At 44.7% G+C, this 21,971-nt stretch overlaps 1 protein-coding gene across 1 annotated transcript in view; it reads right to left on the minus strand.

Moving 5' to 3' along the window:
• Positions 1-3,705: 3,705 nt before the first annotated feature.
• Positions 3,706-21,971, minus strand: part of LOC146384651 (uncharacterized) — a 38,074-nt gene continuing 19,808 nt past the window's right edge. The window contains exons 5-6 of the mRNA XM_084936684.1: positions 8,841-8,885; positions 3,706-7,773 (exon numbers count right to left, since the gene is read on the minus strand). Coding sequence (XP_084792810.1) covers positions 7,594-7,773; positions 8,841-8,885 — 225 coding nt within the window. The 3' untranslated portion in view covers positions 3,706-7,593. The remainder of the gene's footprint in view (positions 7,774-8,840; positions 8,886-21,971) is intronic.

Here is a 21,971-nt window from a genome sequence, read left to right on the forward strand (position 1 = left end):
GTCCATCCATTCAACCATTCATCCATTCATCTGTCTATCCATTCAACCATCCATCCATCCATCCATCTATCCATTCAACCATTCATCCATCCATCCATCCATCTGTCTATCCATCCATCCATCCATCCATCCATCCATCAATATGTCTATCCATTCAACCATTCATCCATTCATCCATCTGTCTATCCATACAACCATTCATCCATCCATCCAGCTGTCTATCCATTCAACCATCCATCCATCCATCTGTCTATCCATTCAACCAACCATCCATCCATCCGTCTATCCATTCAACCATTCATCCATCCATCTGTCTATCCATTCAACCATCCATCCATCCATCCATCCATCTGTCTATCCATTCAACCATTTATCCATCCATCCATCCGTCTATCCATTCAACCATTCATCCATCCATCCATCTGTCTATCCATTCAACCATTCATCCATCCATCTGTCTATCCATTCAACCATTCATCCATCCATCCATCCATCTGTCTATCCATTCAACCATTCATCCATCCATCCATCCGTCTATCCATTCAACCATTCATCCATCCATCCATCCATCCGTCTATCCATTCAACCATCCATCCATCCATCCATCCATCCATCTGTCTATCCATTCAACCATCCATCCATCCATCCATCTGTCTATCCATTCAACCATTCATCCATCCATCCATCCATCTGTCTATCCATTCAACCATCCATCCATCCATCCATCCATCCATCCGTCCGTCCGTCCGTCCGTCCGTCCATCCATCCATCCATCTGTACGTCTGTCTGCCCACCCATCATCCATCCATCCATCTGTCAGTCTGTCCGTCCATCCATCCATCTGTCTATCCATTCAACCATCCATCCATCCATCCATCCGTCCGTCCATCCATCCATCCATCCATCCATCCATCAATCCATCTGTCCGTCTGTCTGCCCACCCATCATCCATCCATCCATCCGTCAGTCTGTCCGTCCATCCATCCATCTTTTCCGGTATGGGATGACCTTTGACAGAACAGCAGTATCTGATACTCTGGGAATAAGACAATAAGAGCTCTACAATAACCATCAAAGTGGACTGACTCTTCTTCTCCACATTTTTAAGTTTACAATGTTTAGTTCTATTTTTAAGCACTGGGTGCTGCCCCTCAGCAGGCTTCCAGAACCTAGCTAATCTTAAGATAGCTGGTTGAAGGGGAGAAGCTAAACAGCTAGTTTCAGAGAGAGGGTGCACTGAGGGGCTGCACTGAGGCCCAGTGTTGTCAGATATAGAGGGATTATTTTGAATCGTGAATCATGGAAAGCTACTCTGGTGAAGTCCAGGAATAAAAATGTGGAGCTGAAAGCAGCAGATCCACTTTTCAGAGTATATTAGTTTTCTTTGTGTGTAAAGTTCTCATTGGCAGCTTTGCTAACACTACGGCACAAACACTGCACACAGAGACACAAAGATGGACTTACAAACTGTGTGTCCGAGTGAGTGGAAGAGGAGAAAACAGAAAACGTTAAACTTAGTGGGAGAATGAAGGGCTTGTTTCAAATATCAGACTGTAATCCTACATGGAGCAAGGAAAAATATTAAAGTGAATGTAGGAGGAATCGTGGTCATTTTCTGTTTTTTTTTAATGGAGTTTCTTGCCCTTCTTTAACTACTTGCAGTGGTTTTTGATGTCTGTGGATATATAATCCCACACAACTCATCAGTCCTCCGTGCATCCGGAGGGAGGATCGAAGCTCGTTTTTCTTTAATACAGCAAACATTTCTGCAGATTTATGACTCATTCTGATGGATATTAAAGTCGTCCTGATGCGAGTCCTTGGTAAGATGCTGCGTTTCCTCCTCACACTGCTTCATCAGAAGCTCCTCCTCCTGGTCCTGTTATTTGGACCCCCTCCCTCGTGGTGCTGCTCTAAACTGGATTAAACAGCCTGAACATCGTTTTCTGCTGTTTTCCGCCCATTTAATTATGCCGCACTGATGTTCCTCATTCAGCCAACAACCGTGAGCGTGAAAACGGAGCGGGGCGCCGCCATCACAGGAACAGGAGGGGAAAAACCTGTCAGTGTCCACAGGATGCTTCATGGAGGTTTATTTTGGCGGCGTGCCCGTGTTGGCGGCGAGGTGCAGACTGACCACTGAGCCCAGAGTTTTCATTAAAAGGTGCTAACTGAAGCCGGCCTCACCCGCCGGCCTCCTCCAACACTCGACCAGATTGTTCATGCCTCCACCTCAGCCTCACACAGGCAGGTGTGCAAGACTGCAGAGGACACATTTATTCATTTCCTCGAGTCAATCAGAGGCAAAACTTACTTTTCCAAACTCAAACATCGAATGCTTTTCTTCTCAGAGCAGATTATTCTGCATTTACAGCGATGCTCTGACGAGCCATAGGCCTCGTGTTATGAAAAGAGTCAAACTGATCCGGACGAGTAGAAAGCACTGATGCATCTGAATAACGATCAGCTTGAATTAGAGTCCAGAATCTGTTAGTTTGAATGAGTTTCTTTCTGACATCTTTGATTTACAGTCTACTACAGGAGCGGGGACACATCCTCACAAACACACGGCAGACTGAGAGACCTGCAGGCTGTCTGGATGCAGGATCTCTGGATCGTGCACAGTGCAGGGATTTTCTGTTCCTTTAAATGGTTAACGAGCCAACTAGAACACGGGCCAACTCAACGAGCCACAAAACATGACAGACACCTGTCCGCCTCAGCGGGACACTCGGGCCTCCGAGAGACGCTCACAGCCGTTGTCCTCGCACAGATCCGGGGGTAGCGCCGACAGTGACCCGGCACAAACCGCCGACTGCCTGCCAACAGTCGGGCTCGGTGTGCCGAGCATCTGTCGGCCCTTTGGAGGTGGAGGAGTGACGCGCGGGATGAGTTAGCGCCGCTCGCTTGGAAGCAGCAGGCAAAAAGCACATCAGAAAGGCGTCAGCTTCACTCCTTCCGTTTTGATCAAGCGAGGCATGAAAAGGAGAGCAACGCTGTCAAGTGGCGAGAGGGCTACGCCATTAATGTTGTTATTTCTGCACGGGGAGGTCTGTGCAGCTAATGGAAGGGGGGGGGGGCACATTAGGCGAGGCCATATGGAGGGGTCCCTTTGCCGGAGCTCTTGAATAGGCAGCTTAGAGCTGTGTGAAATTCTGCTTGTGTAGAGTTTTCAAAGACAGCCTGCAACAGCTCTGCCATATGTGGCGCTCTGAAAAGCCGGCTCTTTATTGGCTGTGGAGTCACACTTTGACTTAACAATGAATGTGAGGAACATATGCTGGGACGGGGTCTCAAAGAGCTGCAGGAGAAGAAAGGAAACCACAGATCGATGCAGGAGCGCCGCTCACAAACAAGGACAATCTCGCCGTTCCCGAGATCCTCCGCTCAGCACCGTGAAATCAAACCGCCACCAAATAAAAGTACAGAGGCTCCGGCGAATGGCTGTGGAGAAATTATCAGTCCCTCCCATCTGCTGGGAGCCGAGCCGCCTCCCTTCAGGCTCGCTGTCTGCTCAGATATTAATTACCATGTAATTACAATATCATTACACACGCCCGCTGTCTGGCTGCTGGGCCGCTCCAATCGCACGCAGGCCTAATGAGCGTGGACCCGCCATCCCGATGCGGCGTCCAAGGCGCGCGGCGGATGGCCAGGCGCGCGGCGGACGGCCAGTCGGCGCCGGCGTGTTTGAGCCCCCCGAAATCTCCAGACCCCGAGACACAAAACAGCACAACGAGCTGACCACAGACAGGAAGACGCACACGCGATAAGGCCGTGTTGTTGCTGCGTTTCTTCATTTTATCAGTTTGATAAAATCTCTGACTTTTTTTTTTTTTTTTCCATATTTGTGTCCGTTTCTGTCTCTTTGTCGTTGTTTTGTGTTTCTTTGTATTTGTGCTTCTTAGCTTTCGGCAGGGTTTAGTCTCTGTGCGGTGGTTCGGCGTCTCTGTGCACGCCGTGTTCGGTAATCCGTCCATGTTGCTGTGATTAACCTGATGGCAGGCTGTCAGAGCTGTCAGCCTCTTTGAAGAGAGGGCTGCACGGCTCGCAGCGCAGTGCTGCATTTCTGCAGGTGTTTCAAACAAACACACAGGACGTCTGAGTGAGGCCTGTTTACATGAACTGAATTTTACATTAGCCCCGCCCTCTGCTCGCGTGAACGTCCGACTCGTTTAAACTCACCGTGGTGATGGGAGACAGGAGGTGAGGGAGCTGCTCTCTGTGATATGGGCGCTCAGCTAATTGAGGCAGAAGGCAGAGGTGTTCTGCTGTGTTCAGATGATTCATGTTAACGAAGCCAAACTCACCCCCTTCATGTACGGCAGGTTTGCATCACAGGAGGCCGTCAGCGGCAGCCGGAAAGAGTCAGAACACAGAAGCCGATGAATTCACAGTGAATCAGCCTGAGAGCAGGACTGAAAACAGGAGGGATAAAAGCTGCTGGCTGCTAAACTACTGTCCAAACTAACGTGGAACAAACACATCCCGTCGATTCAGATTGATTTATTGGTCATGACCTTTCACTCATTCAAGAGTGGAAGTGCTGCTATATTTATTACTGCACTGCAGTGGTTTGTATCATATCTAATAGACTCCAGTTTGTGCATGTAAATGGAGAGTCCTCTTCACACACTGAGGTCAATTATGGAGTTCCACAGGGTTCAGTGCTAGGACCAATTCTGTTTACATTATACATGCTTCCCTTAGGCAGCATCATTAGAAGACATAGCATACATTTACACTGCTATGCAGATGACACCCAGCTCTATCTGTCCATGAAGCCAGATAACACACACCAATGAGTTAAACTGCAGGAATGTCTTAAAGACATAAAGACCTGGATGGCCGCTAACTTTCTGCTTCTTAATTCAGATGAAGCCAATAAAACCTGTCAGTCACTGTGTTTACACACCTCTCTGCATTTAATCATTAGTTATTATTAATCTCTGGCTGCACAGCGTGCCTTTGTCCTGTCCTCCTCCCTTCACTCCTGGTTTTGGTGGCGAGACGGTAAAGTTTTATTTTAAAGGTGAACCTTTTCTGTTTCAGTTTGCATTACACTTTTTCTATTTTCAGCACAGCTCAAAAACAAAATGACAATTCATGCAAACTACAAGTGGGTGCAATAACAGGTAGGTGTTCTGCAGCAACCACTTGCCAGGGCACATTTTTCCCTAGCAACTGGAGGTTACCGTGTGGTCGCTGACCGGTCTCTGGACCTAAATCCACGTATGATGGTCCCACCCAAGCCTCTGTGCTGGATGGATGTTTTACCCGTGGTTCCACATGCTAGCTTCATTTTGTTATCATTTGTGCTTTTATATGAATTTTTATTTATTTTGGAGCATTTTCATCACCGTTCAGAGTTTTTACCTGACCTTGTGAATGCAGGCAGTCTGCTATAAAACATTTTGTACTAGAATTAAAGAGTTTGTAGGTACAAATGTGTTTCGCCTGCATAAAGAGAATTGATGTAAGTGTGAATATAACCACAGTGTATGTTAAAGACTTCATGGATAAGGTTTCATTGAACAAAATCATTTTTTCTGTGTAAAAATCTACAGTGTGACTCCTCGGTTAGCTTAAGTGAAGCTGTTATAAGCTCAGCTTTATTCATGAAAATGATTACAGCTCTTCTCACACGTCAGCGTAGTTTACTCAGGACGGTCCTGACAGTAACCATGAAGCCTCCGTCCTCGGTCTTCTGTTTATCTGATCCTCTTCCTCACCTGCTGCCTGACTCTCAGCAGCTTCTTATCCAAACTAATAGGATCATTACCCCCCTCCATTCATTCAGCTGCACTCCCCTTTCTTTCTTTTCAATAAGCAGATTACTAACGTCTTTGTTGCTCTTTGAACATTTAATTTCCTTAAGCCAATTGTTTTGTGAAAGCGTCCGGCTCTAAAGCCATTTATCGACATTTGCTGACAGCGTGGTGACGGCAGAGCTCAGGTGGAGCAGCAGGCTGCAGCATGGAACCAGAGGAACACTTATTATTAAATGAACCAATTATTACTGTCTGCAAAAGTAAAGCCACGCCTACTTCCTGCTTCCAGTAGAGAGCTTCAGATTAAAGGCGGTTCCTGTCCAAAACAACACAACAAAGTTAGGAGGCAGACTGGGAGCTTTGAAAGTTTGGGTCCAGAGGTCAGTTCATGGTCTCCAATGAGCTGAGGCGAAGCTTAGCAGGAAGCTGCCTGTGAGGACTCACTGCTGCCCCTGCTGGACATCAGAGGACCTGCAGGTTTTGATGTTTAATTGTTGGTTTTCACTTGTTTTTGGTGAGATGTAGTAAAAGAAAACTCAGTCAGACAGAGACCAGTCGGTGATTCTCTGGAAACCTCCGGTCGCTGGAGAAAACCGTGTCACCAGATCGGTGGCTGCTGTCGCCGGCTGTCACCAGATGAAATCAGTCACAAAGACGGTGCTGCACCAACGTAAACGGTTGTGTTTTTACACTGCAACCAAAACATTTCCAAAGGTGCAGTTCTTATTGTGAAGGCAATCATACTGTAATTCTCTTCATTATGGGGTGAGTCGATCTTCTGTTCTTCGACTGCAGCTAGTCCAGAATGCTGCTGCACGTCTTCTAACTGGCACTCGTAGATGCGAGCATATCACCCAGTTTTATATTCACTTCATTGGCTGCCCGTGCATTTTAGGATCATTTTAAGCTGCTTTTATTTGTTTTTAAATGTCTGTCCAATGCTGCCCCTCTGTACCTCTCTGAGCTTCTTCATCCATACATACCCTCCCGGTCCCTCAGGTGGGCAGACCAGCTCCTTCTGAGCGTGCCCAGGACTAATCGTGAGCTCAGAGGGGATCGGGCGTTTGCTGTGGCAGCACCAAAACTGTGGAATGAGTTGCCTTTACATGTTAGACAGGACCTTCCTTATCTGTTTTTAAATCACGTCTTAAAACATATTTATTTACCTTGGCTTTCAGCACAGCAGGACTTGTTGATGTCTCTTAATATGTTTCTTATTAATTATATTATTTTTAATTTTAAGATATTCTATATGTAATTCAAACTGTTTTCTCTTTGTTCTATATTTGGCCAACATTGTTGGATGTAAAGTAGGTTATAAATAAAGATGCTATGCTATACTTCGAGCAGACAAGTCAGCATCTTCTATACAGATACGGGCAACAGGCTTTCAGTGCAGCATGGTAAACCTCTCTGTGACAGGTTCCACCCACTGACACCAGCTACCACCCACCAGCTGGTTGGTGAATGCACATATTTCCATGGGAGACCGGCCCGTGTGACCTTTCTGTTCTCTAACCCTCCTCCCTGAAGCTCTTTGAGCTGCACGTGTGTAACAGAAATAATTCAGTCATTCTATGAAAATATGACCTGGACAAGTGAGCAGGTAAGCAAGTGTTTTACTTACGGTGATGAAATCCTGACGAGGTGAGAAAAGAGGAAAGAGTTCAAGTGTTTAGAGGATGAATCAGAATAGCGGCGTGCTCACTATCTCCGCCTATAAGTCCTACTGCACGCGCTCCAGCTAATGCACCAGACTCTATTCAAGCATCGCTGTGTGTGTAACAAACACTGATGGCTTTAATCCAGCAGCTACTAATCACTAAATGACACCTTCTGCGTCAGAGCACCGCACAGGAGCACTAGGCCTGAAGCGGACCTTCTTTAGCATGAGCCCGGGCTCCTGAGCGAGCAGCCGGCGCTGGGTGGCCACGTTCCCCACGGCACAGCTCTTCAGCCACTCCTTCTCCAGAGGATCCAGAGAAACCCTGTGGAACAGAGACTGGGGGAGGAAGGGGAGGGAGAGGAAAGGAGAGGAAGGTGACCTCCATCTGTATTTAAACTATAACCGAACACCAATGAAGAAGCGACGAAGCCCAGGCTGTCCCCGCCCCCTGACATTTGGAACTGTTGAGAGAGGTGAACATGTTTTCTTCCAAACTTTCAGTTTGATGCTAAAAACTGATTTTGTAACATTTCCTCTGGTGTCTTGATTTTCTGTCATAAACTGGCGTCCTCGTTGTCCTCTAGCCAAGGCGGGGGCTGCTGGGCGGCGGGCGAGCGGGGATCCTGACGCCATTAGTGGTGTTTATTGGCCAGCAGGGTGCTGCGAAGCACCACCCAGGCCTTTAATCAGAGGCCTGCCGGGCTGTCCTCACTGTTTACCTGATAGCTCCGTGTTAATTACACAGCCTGAGCGGGCACAGAGGGAGGCCGTCCTTCAGCTTGATGGCACGCCGTGGCGACGAGCAACACGGCTAACGGCTCGCAGTCGACCCTGATGCAGCAGGAAGAAAACACGTCCAGCTCAGTGCATGTTTAAAACTTGTTTCCAGCACAGAGACGTGTTTTCAGTCAGCTGCAGAGGAAACCTGCCCTCAGCTTGGCGTAGGCGTCCGAAGGGCTGAGACTCAGAAACCAACCGAGAGCTGTACACTCATGTACACCAATAGTAGTTTAGTCAGACTTGGTTTGGTCTGGTTTGGAGCTCGTGTTGGACTGACGAGAGGCTGGACTTTACCTCGGTCAGTAAAGTTTATAACTGGTGTCGCGGCAGACGCTGGTTAATCCAAGCCGGAGCCTGAACAAACTGAAGCCACAAACATCGATCAGACTCAGCGATCTGGACATGAATCAATAAGGAAACTGTCGCTCTGCAAACTTACAGCCCAGTAACAGGCGGACAGTTCCTGCTGGGTCCAGTCAGACAGCAGCAGGAGGCCATCACAGCCAATGAGCAGCCGGCGCTGTGTCATTATGGGATATCACCATGGGAACGGCATCGGGGGGAGGGTCTGTTTCAGCTCTTTCACACACACACACACACAGCGAAGGCTCTTTGTGTCTCACCATGACGGAGGACGTCGTGACGCTCCTCGTGTCGTCCTCCTCGCTCTGCCAAACAACAACAACACAAACTCATCAACATTCACAGAAAACTTTTAGCACTGCAATCCCCGTCAGACAGAATCTGACCTTTACACTGAGTTCTCAGCACAAAATATTTCTGCTGCTTTGACATACAGCGCTCCCTCGTTTATCGCGGGAGTTACGTTCTAAAAATAACCAGCGATAGGTGAAATCCACGAAGTAGCCAACTTTATTTTTTACAATTATTATAGAGGTTTTAAGGCTGTGAAACCCCTCACCACACACTTTATACACTTTCTCACACAGGCATGAACATTTTCACACTTTTCTCTCTTGTTTAAACTCTCTCAAAGTTTAAACCTTCGTAGAAAAATAAGTCCAGTGTTACAGAATGAAACCAAAGATCAGAGCAGCTGCCAAAGAATTCAACAGTAACGAATCATTAACGAATCAATGGTACGGAAGTAGACAAAGCAAGAAGAATGAGATGAGTAAAGTTTGACTTATCTGACTGTTTTGTTTCCTTAATGCACCTTATAATCCAAAAAATATGGTAACTTCTGCCTTTAGCACAGACCTTCCCAAAGTGTGGGGCCTGCCCCCAAGGGGGGGCACAGAGCCATTGCGGGGGGGGGGGTAAGAAAAGGGGAAAAATAAAAAACAATGCTTGGACACTGCTAGCACGGGTGCCCACACAAACGCAAAGCAGGAGATGAAGCATCGCTGAATATGTTTCCAAACCAACTTCATTCTAAGACAAAGACTAGAAAATATGGTGAAGCAAATCTTCCCTTTGGCTTCACCTGCACAGGTGCCGAGGTAGGTCTCCCTGCAGGGTTGGTTTCCCCTGCGTCGGGAGCAGCGCTGGGCTGTTCAAATCACGGACAAACAGGATCCCACAACTGTTTATGTTTTTAAACCCATTTTGCACAGAGAGGCATTATTTGAAAAATGTATTGATAGCAATGTTGAATATTATTACACAGGAAAAAAACAACTACACGTAAAATAATCACACCGTGACGCCTCTGCCTTTGTAAATAGAGGGACAGTAACTGCGTTTAAACCTGCAGACAGTCAGATTAACAGTATTTTGTCTCTATCTGCCATTCTGCAATTCATCTCATGTAAACAATAACGTGGCCACAGCGTGACATGAAAAAGGCACATACCTTTGACGCTGCGTGACCAACTCTGTATTCCTCGTCCACACGTAAACGCAAAAGAAGGAGTTTAAAAAAATCTCAGTTTTCGGTGATTCGAAACGCCGTTTACGTGGACGAAACAGCTGCGTTTTCAAAAATACCCGTGTAAGTGCGGACGTAAAAGAGTTAGTAGTTTATTTCATTACCTGTAATTTATTGCAGATTACTTGTATTTGCTTAATTGTTTACTAAATGTTTGAGGTGTGAAATAAACCGCAATGGAGCAAAATATGGGCGAGTGTGGTTGGAGGATGTGTGCGTGCGCGCATTTTTCATATAAAACAAAGGCAGCAAAAAAAGTTTGGGAACCACTGCTTTAGCATGTCCAGAAGTCCAACTGTTTGTGCGATGGTTAGCATCTTCCTACCACAGGAGCCTCTGACGGTGCAAAACGTCTCGTCGACAGTGTTGTGTTTGTTTGGGAGAAAACTTACAAACATGCAGTGCAGCACTTCAGAGTCACACTGAAGAGATCAAAGATTTATGTAAACTTGACAAGCTGAACGCATTCTGTACTGTACAGGAGACACGGCACGAGATTGATTGACAATGGTCTAGGCCACAAAAGGTGAACCGCGTTATAGCGAGGGACCACTGTATTTTAAAACTTTATAACATTATTAATTGTTCTGAAACATCCTTCATAGCGTTTGGCAGCGTGTGAGCACAAACCCGATCAGTGAAATCTGAGCGATGCTGTAGGACGACGGGTGACTCCATGCCGGAGTTTGGTTTTTCTTGGAAAAGTATCCAGTGTAACGGTGGATATGTAAAGCTAGCTCATATACACGTAATATAATGCTTGTGCTTTTATTTTGGTAACTTCCTGTGTGACCGGAAGTGAATGATGTAACAGTAAACAGCTTGATGTGCAAAAAAGACGGAAGAAAACGGAAAACTAATGCTAACGGAGAAAAGGGAGAGAAAAACATGGTTAAATTGTACAAAAACGAATGGTTCTAGCTACAGTCGACAGGGGAACAAGGTTTGTAATGTACATGATTTAAGTTGAGCAATCTGAAATGCATAATATGTATTATATAGTTTAATAGAAAACGGTTAGACCAGCGTAATGAGCGGTTAAGATGGTGTTACATGAATAATATGGTAATTGTTTTATTTGTTTGTCTAGCTCTTACGTTGGTTCGTTGTCTGATACACGGCAAGGAATAATAAAGGTCATTCAACAACCATCAGGTTCTGGCCTTCTCAGTTCGACTGGATGCTACAGTAAGAGCTTGACCGCCGCCATTTTGCTACACGAGGGCTCAAGGTTTAACGGCAATTCCCACAACGTCCAGCAGATGGCAGAAGCAGGTCAGAGAATAAAACGGCGAAAGGCATAAGGAAAATAAAGTTAAAAATTGTGGATTCAGAAGAAGACATTAATGAACAGTTTGCAAACAAAGAACAAATATTAAATGAGCCACAAGCTCAAAGTGACTCCGCGATTCCAAGGCATTCAGAAAGAGCCAAGGTGCCAACCGAAAAAATGCTAACTTATCAGAAAGAAGAGATAAGTAAAAAAGAAAAAAGACTATTAACTCTTTATGAACAATGGAAAATACGAGTGCGAGAAACAAGAGAAAGATTAAAGTTGGACATTTCAGAGAAAGAAATGGCAGATCTTGCAGATGATGTAGAGCAAAGAAAAGATGAACTGCTAAAGTTGTACACTGAAATGAGAAGTCACATTGCACCTTCATCAGACATACGAAGAAAAACCGATGCATGTGAAGCAGTTACTCATGACATCGTGAAAGTCATCCTGGAAAGAATAAGCGGTGTAGATGGAGATTTTGATGCAGAATATGAAAGAAAACGTCTACGCAGACTATTAGAACATGATTATGCCCAATCCATCTATGGTTCAACTGCAGCATCGAAACGTAGCCAACTGTCTTCAGCCTCACATCTTGCTTCAAAACGAGCAGATGCAGCAGCAGAACTAGCAGCAAAGGAAGCAGAGTACAAGATTGTACAAGAGGAACAAAGACAGAAGGAAAAGATAAAGGCTCTGGAAGAGGAGCATAAGAAACAAATGGCAGTTCAAACATCAGAGTTGGAACGCCTGAAAGCCGAAAGGGAGGTGGAAGCCGCTCGCGCCAGGTTGGACGCCTACAACAGAGAGTTATCACAACTTGATGATGCATATTCAGTTAAGATGGAAAAGGTGAACCTAGAGCACACACCCAAACACACTGTACCATCATACTCCATACCGGCGCCAACAGCCCCTCCTAGTGTCAGCCAGCTTGCACAGGCGGTACAAGACAGCATAAGAATAAATAGACTCCCCACGCCAGAGCCAACGATGTTTAGTGGTGAGCCAATAAAATTTATTGAATGGAAATCCACGTTCATGTCACTTATTGAACAAACTGGCATGTCAGCAGCAGATAAACTATACTATCTAAAAAGGTATGTAACCGGCACAGCTCGCAAGTGCCTTGAAGGGACTTTCTTCAGAAATGATGAAGAAGCGTATAACGACGCTTGGGCAAAGTTAAACCAAAGGTACGGCCAGCCGTTCGTGCTACAAAGGGCATTTAGAGAGAAGTTGTCTAGTTGGCCTAAAATACAGTCGAGAGATGCTGATGGGCTAAGGAACTTTGCTGATTTTGTGAATGCATGCACACTTGCCATGCCTCACGTGAAAGGACTGCAAATACTCAATGACTGTGAAGAAAATCAGAAACTGTTGCATAAACTGCCAGACTGGATAAACACAAGATGGAACAGGCATGTAACAAAGACACTCATGGACGGTGGTGAATTCCCCAGCTTCAGTGAATTTGCCTCCTTTCTCTCACTTGAAGCAGAAGTAGCATGCAACCCAGTCACTTCCATACATGCACTTCGCTCCACGGAAACAAATGATGACAAAAGAAACATAAGAGAAGTCAAAAGAAACAAGGCAAGTGTATTCAACATTAACATAACTGAAAGAGATGCAAAGACTAAAATATACAACAGTTGTTCATGCACACTGTGCCAAGAGTTGCATCCACTTATAAAGTGCCCAAACTTTCTGCAAATGACCCTGGAAATGAAAAGGAAACATGTAAAGGATAATAAACATTGTTATGGTTGTTTAAAGCAAGGTCATAGTGCTAAGGACTGCAAACGGCGCCTCACTTGTGAAACCTGCTCTAAGAGACACCCGACCTGTCTTCACAATGAGAACTACAGCATTAGTCTGCAAAGAGAAAAGCAAGCTCAAGTGAGTATAGACAACGCAACACAAGGGAACTCACCTGAAAGTGCAACAGCCATGGCGTTAAATGTCGCTAGAGCAGAACACACAGTCAGCACCTCCATGATAGTCCCAGTATGGGTCTCAACGGCTGCTAATCCACAAAGGGAAAAACTAGTCTATGCGCTACTAGACACGCAGAGTGACACTGTTTTTATAGATCAGGATGTAACACAGAAACTGCAAGCAAATGTGTGCCCTGTAAAACTCAGACTAACCACAATGATGGGTAAAAACGCAGTAGTAAGCAGCGGAAAGGTGTGTGATCTTCTAGTGGGAGGTTACAATTCAGCAACAGTGCTAAGGCTCCCAACTGCTTACACAAAGGACTACATACCTGCAAATAGAGAACACATACCAACATGTGACACGGCAAAACTGTGGAGCCATTTGTCGTCCATTGTAGATGAGATCCCACCGCTCCTCAGTTGTGAGGTGAGTCTCCTGATTGGTTATACTTGTCCTCAAGCTTGTCCTCCAGACAAGTACTCTTAGGTAAAGCCAATGAGCCATATGCCATCCAAACTGATTTAGGATGGAGCATAGTAGGCAACTCAGTGCCATGTAATGCATCAGAGACAACAAGGAGTCTCTGTCACAGAATAACTGTTAAAGAAATGCCTCCATGTACTCCCGCAGATGCAATATGTGCACTAGAAAAGGACTTTAAAGAAAACGAAATAAACGAAAAGATGGTGTCTCAAGACGACCTTAGGTTTCTTGAGAAACTTGAACAAGGCATAACACAAGCAGAAAAGGGACATTATGAAATGCCATTGCCATTTAAAGAAAGGCCACAAATGCCAGATAATAGACAACTCGCCGAGAGCAGACTCAATCAGCTCAAACGTAAACTAATGCGCGATGAAAAATACAAAAGGGACTATGTCACATATATGAATGACATTATACAAAGGGGTGATGCCGAAGAGACTGATGATAATGGACCTGAAGGTGAGACATGGTACATACCGCACCACGGCATCTATCACCCAAAGAAACCAGAACGGTTACGTGTGGTGTTCGATTGTTCAGCCAGACACAAGGGTACCTGTCTTAACGACCATTTACTAAATGGCCCTGACATGATAAACAACTTGACCGGCGTGCTTGTCCGCTTCCGACAACATCAGGTAGCGCTAATGTGCGACATTGAAAAAATGTTCCACCAATTCAAAGTCAATACAAACGATCGCGACTACCTACGCTTTTTATGGTGGAAAGGAGGAGACATGAGCAAACCACCTCAAGCTTATCGAATGGCTGTACATCTCTTTGGCGCTGTTTCGTCACCTGGTTGTGCAAATTACGGATTTAAACGTTTAGCCAAAGAGAACAGCTCCAAGTACCCTGTAGCGGCACAGTTTATAACCAGAGACTTCTATGTCGATTGAGACAGTGAAAGACGCCGTACAACTCACAAGAGAAGCACGTGAGCTATGTGCGAAGGGTGGACTAAGGTTACATAAGTTTGTGTCTAACAACAGTTTTGCACTCAAAGACATTCCTACTTCAGAACATGCAACAGACACAAAAACAAAGGGACATTCAGTGAATCACAAACAGAAAGAGCACTCGGGATGTATTGGAACATAGAAAAGGATTGTTTTACATTCAACAGAGCTGTAAAGGACCAACCCCCAACCAGACGCAGCATCTTGTCCACAGTCGCAGCAATATTTGACCCCTTGGGTTTCATTGCTCCGTACGTTCTCAACGGCAAAAGAATCCTACAGGAAATGTGCCGCCAAGGTACAGACTGGGATGATCCACTCCCTGAACATCTCAACCCGCAATGGCAGTGCTGGAAAGAAGATCTGCACAACCTGAAAAGGTTGCAAATAAACAGATGTTATGTTCCTGCATCGTTTGGAGATGTGGTAAAAAGAGAATTGCACCACTTTTCTGATGCAAGTACGACAGGATATGGACAATGCACTTACCTAAGACTGATAAACAAAAACAAAGAGGTACACTGTAGTTTTGTAATGGGCAAAGCTCGAGTCTCTCCAACAAAGGTTACCACAATTCCGAGGCTAGAGTTGACCGCAGCTGCAGTATCAATCACAGTAACAGCATGCTAAAGGAAGAGTTACTCTATGACAATGTGGAAGAGTTCTTTTGGACAGATTCAAAGGTCACGCTGGGGTACATTAGCAATGAAGCAAGACGCTTCCACACATTCGTTGCCAATAGAGTGCAAAAAATACGTAACAATACTGCACCACAGCAATGGTTCTATGTACCGACGAGTAAAAACCCCGCTGACATAGCATCAAGGGGCACATCAGTAGCGGAACTGCTATCATCAAACTGGCTCACAGGCCCTCAGTTCTTATGGGAAAAGAAGTTAAATCTTCCAACTAAAGAGTCTATCGAACTTTTGGTGGGAGATCCAGAGGTGAGAAAAGTGCAAACGCTCAACAGCCAAACTACAGAACACAGAAGTCTCTGCGACCGTCTCACAAGGTTCTCATCCTGGTCACACGCTGTCAGTGCCATAGCACGTCTCAAACGTTTCCTACTCAGAGACAAATCAAAGTCACTCAGCACTGTAACTGAAAGACAAAACGCTGAAATGGTAATTATCAAAAACTTACAAGGACTAACATTTTCAGATGAGATAAAGACATTAAGCAAAGGAAAGGCACTATATGAGAGCAACAAAATGTACAACTTGGATCCTTTCTTGGACGAAGACAATGTGCTCAAGGTGGGAGGAAGGCTACAACACTCATCGCTTCCTAACACATTCAAACACCCAACTGTCATTCCAAGAGACCATCATATTACAAAACTCATAATCGCTCACTGTCACGAAAGAATAAATCATCAAGGAAAGAGCTTCACAATGAACGAAATAAGGTCCAGCGGTTATTGGATTCCCAAGCTAAGTCAAACAGTATCAGACTACATCCGTCAGTGTGTGACATGTCGGAGACTAAGGAGAGCTGTGGAAGGACAAAAAATGAAAGATCTCCCCACAGAAAGAGTCGAACACTCTCCGCCTTTCACATACTGTGGTATGGATGTTTTCGGCCCGTTCCTAACCAAACAAGCAAGAAAAGAAAAGAAAAGGTACGCTCTCCTTTTCACTTGTTTCTATTTACGAGCAGTACACGTAGAAATGTTAGAAGACCTGACTACGGACGCTTTCATTAATGGACTAAGGTGCTTTATAGCTCTGAGAGGCTCTGTCAGACAAATAAAATGTGATCGAGGTACTAACTTTGTAGGTGCCAAAAATGAACTGTGTGCAGCACTGAATGAAATAGACACTGAAAAACTGACAACAGTTGCCCATAGTGGACCTCATCACAGCCACAGAATCTGCCATACGGATTAATAAATTATCACAGACAGAAGCAGAGCAAATCAGGATGAAAGTCTCAGCCACGCTCTCCAGTGCCAAAGTCCCTCCATCCAACCTCACAATACAGGAAAAGAAGGCCGTCGCTTCCCTGAGCAAAGACCACAACATCACGGTTTTACCAGCTGATAAGGGAAGATGCACCGTGGTCCTAAACACTACAGATTACCATACAAAGATCACTACTCTCCTCAGTGACAATAATACCTACGAAGCCTTAAAGCGAGACCCCACAAGCAGCTACAAAAAGAAAGTTATAGCTTGCCTTCAAGACTTTGAAAAGGACAAAATTATTGACCGCCTTACATATCACCGCCTTTACCCAGGGGATGCCATACCCTGCATCTACGGACTTCCTAAAATCCACAAGGAAGCTGTCCCACTCAGACCCATAGTCAGTAGCATAAACTCAGCCACTTATAACATTGCTAAACACCTTGCTACCATCCTTGCTCCTCTTGTGGGGAACACCCCACACCACATCAAGAACTCCACCGACTTCACTGACAAGGTCCAGAAACTTACCCTGGACCCAGATGAAACCATGGTGTCCTTTGATGTAGTCTCTCTCTTCACTTGCATACCCACCACGGAGGCCGTGGAGACTGTCAGAAAACGACTACAAGAAGACAGCTCCTTGGAGGACAGGACCAACTTCACACCCGATCAGATTTGCACACTGTTAGACCTCTGCCTCACCACTACATATTTCAAATACAACGAAGGCTTTTACAGACAAAAACATGGCTGTGCCATGGGCTCCCCCGTGTCACCTATTGTAGCCAACCTTTACATGGAGGAAGTGGAAAGGAAGGCTCTTGGCTCTTTCAAAGGAAGAGTACCCAGCCACTGGTACAGATATGTGGACGACACCTGGGTCAAAATCAAGACACAAGAAGTGGAATCCTTCACTGCGCACATTAACGCTGTGGATAAAAACATCAAGTTCACCAGGGAAGACACAAAGGACAACTGTTTGCCTTTCCTGGACTGCGCTGTGCACATTGAAGAGAACGGCAAACTCAACATCGAAGTTTACCGGAAGCCCACACACACGGACCAGTACCTCCTCTTTGACTCCCATCACCCTTTGGAACACAAACTTGGAGTAATTAGGACCCTACACCACCGGGCAGAACATGTTCCCTCTAAGCCTGAAGGAAAAAAGAAGGAACACACACATGTAAAGGAAGCACTCAAAACGTGCGGCTATCCTAAATGGGCGTTCTTAAAGTCAGCAAAGAGGCACAGAAAAGAAGACCAGACACCAGCGAGGGAGGATAAGAAGGACAGACGCAACAACATTGTCATCCCCTATGTAGCCGGTGTATCAGAAAAACTTAGGAGAGTTTTCTCCAAGCATGACATCCCGGTGCATTTCAGACCCAGCAACACGCTCAGACAAAAACTGGTTCACCCGAAAGACAAAACGCCAAAACACAGACTTAACAATGTGGTGTATGCTGTACAGTGCAGCGAGAAATGCCCAGACCTCTACATTGGAGAGACCAAACAGCCACTTCACAAGCGCATGGCACAACACAGAAGAGCCACCTCCACAGGACAAGACTCAGCAGTCCATCTGCATCTTAAGGATAAAGGACACTCTTTCGAGGATGCCAATGTTCACATTTTGGACAGAGAGGACAGATGGTTTGAAAGAGGAGTGAAAGAAGCCATCTATGTCCACTGTGAGCGACCATCTTTGAACAGAGGCGGGGGTTTACGACACCAACTCTCTGCCATCTATAATCCAGTTTTGAGATCCCTTCCCAGACGCCTTAACGCCCACTCACATCCTGGGCCATCTGACCTCAGGAATTCGCATGATAAGGTGGGGCCAGGTTTCACAATGAACACACCCGAAACTCTGGCTGATTGGGACCCACACCCGCTTTCACACCTTGGCTCAGGCGATTAGAGGATCATCAGGGGGTCCTTTTGTCCCTCTGTGGGGGGATACTCCCACTAGGTTTACATCTGGGACTCTCCACCATTTGACCTTAGAACTGAAGAAGCTTCTCGGATGAGAGGTGAAACGTCTTCAAGTAACTTAAAGAAGTCCAGACGCTTTTCTTTGCAAGCTCCTTTGACTACGATGACCTGGATGACTGAGAACCTTCACAGACAAAAACTGACAACCTTTCTATCTGAAAAACAATGTGATTTTGTGTTTAACACACCCCATGCTAGCCACGCAGGTGGAGTATGGGAACGACAAATTCGGACTGTGAGAAACGTCCTCAACGCCACACTTGCTCTCGCAAAGAGACGACTCACCGATTCATCGCTCAGAACCTTTCTCTATGAAGCAGCTGCAATAGTAAACAGCCGCCCGTTGACGACAGACAATCTCAATGATCCAAACAGTTTGAAACCAATAACTCCAAATCATCTCCTAACTATGAAAACCACAACAGCTTTGCCTCCTCCAGGACAGTTTGTTAAAGAGGATCTGTACGCTCGTAAGCAATGGCGTCAGGTACAATACCTAACGGAGCAATTTTGGAGCAGATGGAAGAGAGAATATCTTCACAACATCAGGGTTCGGCAGAGATGGCATGCTGCTAAAAGGAATATGCAAGTAGGTGACATAGTGATGGACAAGGAAGAAATACTGCCACGATCCCAGTGGAGACTTGGTAGAGTTGTGGACACCATAACAGATGAAGACGGACTTGTGAGAAAGGTCAAAGTAACCTTTGCAGACAGAAACCTTAGTAAAAAGGGTGAACGTTTGCATAAGATGTCTACAGTAGAACGCCCAGTTCATAAGTTGGTTCTGCTGTTGTGAAGTTGTGAAAAGAAAGATGCACTAAGAAGTTAAAATGCAATGAAAATTTGTTGTTGCATATACAAAGGTATTATCATTGTTAAGTTACCTGTTTAGAAATTATTTGTGTTTTATATTGTTTGTAACAGCAAATAATTTGGTGGGAGTGTAACGGCGGATATGTAAAGCTAGCTCATATACACGTAATATAATGCTTGTGCTTTTATTTTGGTAACTTCCTGTGTGACCGGAAGTGAATGATGTAACGGTAAACAGCTTGATGTGCAAAAAAGACGGAAGAAAACAGAAAACTAATGCTAACGGAGAAAAGGGAGAGAAAAACATGGTTAAATTGTACAAAAACGAATGGTTCTAGCTACAGTCGACAGGGGAACAAGGTTTGTAATGTACATGATTTAAGTTGAGCAATCTGAAATGCATAATATGCATTATATAGTTTAATAGAAAACGGTTAGACCAGCGTAATGAGCGGTTAAGATGGTGTTACATGAATAATATGGTAATTGTTTTATTTGTTTGTCTAGCTCTTACGTTGGTTCGTTGTCTGATACACGGCAAGGAATAATAAAGGTCATTCAACAACCATCAGTTCTGGCCTTCTCAGTTCGACTGGATGCTACATCCAGTTTTTTCTTCACATTTGTTTTTACATGTTTCTGAATGTCATAAAATATTACAGTTTTTTTATTTTTAGATTAAAATATTACTTTTTTTTTCAAATATTATATAACTCTCCTAAATTAGTTTACTTTTCAAAAAAAAAAATGCAGCCACATTTTTTCCTGATGCTGAATGATTTTTGATTGGTGTTTGTTTCCTGAGTGGAACCAGAGTGGACCTGCAGCCTGCGTTCACAGGACATGCATTCATAATTATCTCTGGGATCATTTGTGATGTGTTTGTTGTGTGAACATCATGTAAGGCTCCAGCAGACTGACAGTGATGCTCCCTGAAGGAGCGCTAAAGGCTAAAATCTAACGAATCCATTAAATCCCTAAAAAGACGGTTACGGCTCTCAAAGGCTCGATAAAACACACTTCAGAGGACTCTGAGAGGATGAGGCAGCTTTCATCTCTCAACCTGACATATTTATTTACAGTCTGTGGTGAGCTTGGCAGATTGGAGGGGTCTCCTCTCGGCGTGTTAACGAGCGCCGTTCGTTTATTCTTTCATTTCTTCCCTGAATAAATCCCTTTCATGTTCGCTGTTTCAGTCATTGTGTCGCTCGCAGTCCTCTTCACTTCTCCAGTCGCTCTTTGTGTCATCGGGAGAAAATAAAAGTACAGTTGACTCCCCAGACTCCACCGATAACGCTTGCTGTTAGGATAGAAACCGGGTCGAGGAGTTAAAACCCGTCAAGCCTACATCCATTGTGTCAAACCTCTGGAAACGTAGCTACACTGATGTCTGCAGCTGTCGGCGAGTGTAAGGGTTTCGGCGGGGCCGTCTCGATTTTTTATCCACAAACGTTCATAAAGTTTAGTCTTGCAGCACGTGTGCAGCATACAGCTAACACTGTTTGATGTTTTCAGGTAAAGACTAAAGGTGTTCCAGACTGACTGTATTAGAATGATTGCGGGAAGAATTGTTGAAGACTGGTATTTAGACTAGTTTTAGACTGGTTTAGACTGGTGTTGGACTAGTTCTAGACTGGTGTTGGACTAGTTCTAGACTGGTGTTGGACAAGTTTTAGACTGGTATTTAGATTAGTTTTAGACTGGTATTTAGACTAGTTTTAGACGGGTATTTAGATTAGTTTTAGACTGTATTGGACTAGTTCTAGACTGGTAGTTACACTATTTTTAGACTGGTATTGGACTAGTTCTAGACTGGTATTGGACTAGTTTTCAGTCTGGTATTTAGACTGGTATTTAGACCAGTTTTAGACTGGTATTGGACTTGTTTTAGACTGGTATTAAGACTAGTTTTAGACTGCTATTGGACTAGTTCTAGACTGGTATTGGACTATTTTTAGACTGGTATTGGACTAGTTTTAGACTATTTTTAGACTGGTATTTAGACTAGTTTTAGACTGGTATTTAGACTACTTCTAGACTGGTATTTGACTAGTTTTAGACGGGTATTGGAGTAGTTTTAGACTGTATTGGACTAGTTCTAGACTGGTAGTTACACTATTTTTAGACTGGTATTGGACTAGTTCTAGACTGGTATTGGACTAGTTTTCAGTCTGGTATTTAGACCAGTTTTAGACTGGTATTGGACTTGTTTTAGACTGGTATTAAGACTAGTTTTAGACTGGTATTGGACTAGTTCTAGACTGGTATTGGACTAGTTTTCAGTCTGGTATTTAGACCAGTTTTAGACTGGTATTGGACTTGTTTTAGACTGGTATTAAGACTAGTTTTAGACTGGTATTGGAATGGTTTTAGACTGGTATTTAGACTAGTTATAGACTGGTATTGGACTAGTTCTAGACTGGTATTGGACTAGTTTTAGACTGGTATTTAGACTAGTTATAGACTGG

The sequence above is a fragment of the Perissodus microlepis genome, chromosome 7, assembly GCF_051167445.1.
Source record: "Perissodus microlepis isolate ML-2025 ecotype Zambia chromosome 7, ASM5116744v1, whole genome shotgun sequence".
NCBI lineage: Eukaryota > Metazoa > Chordata > Actinopteri > Cichliformes > Cichlidae > Perissodus > Perissodus microlepis.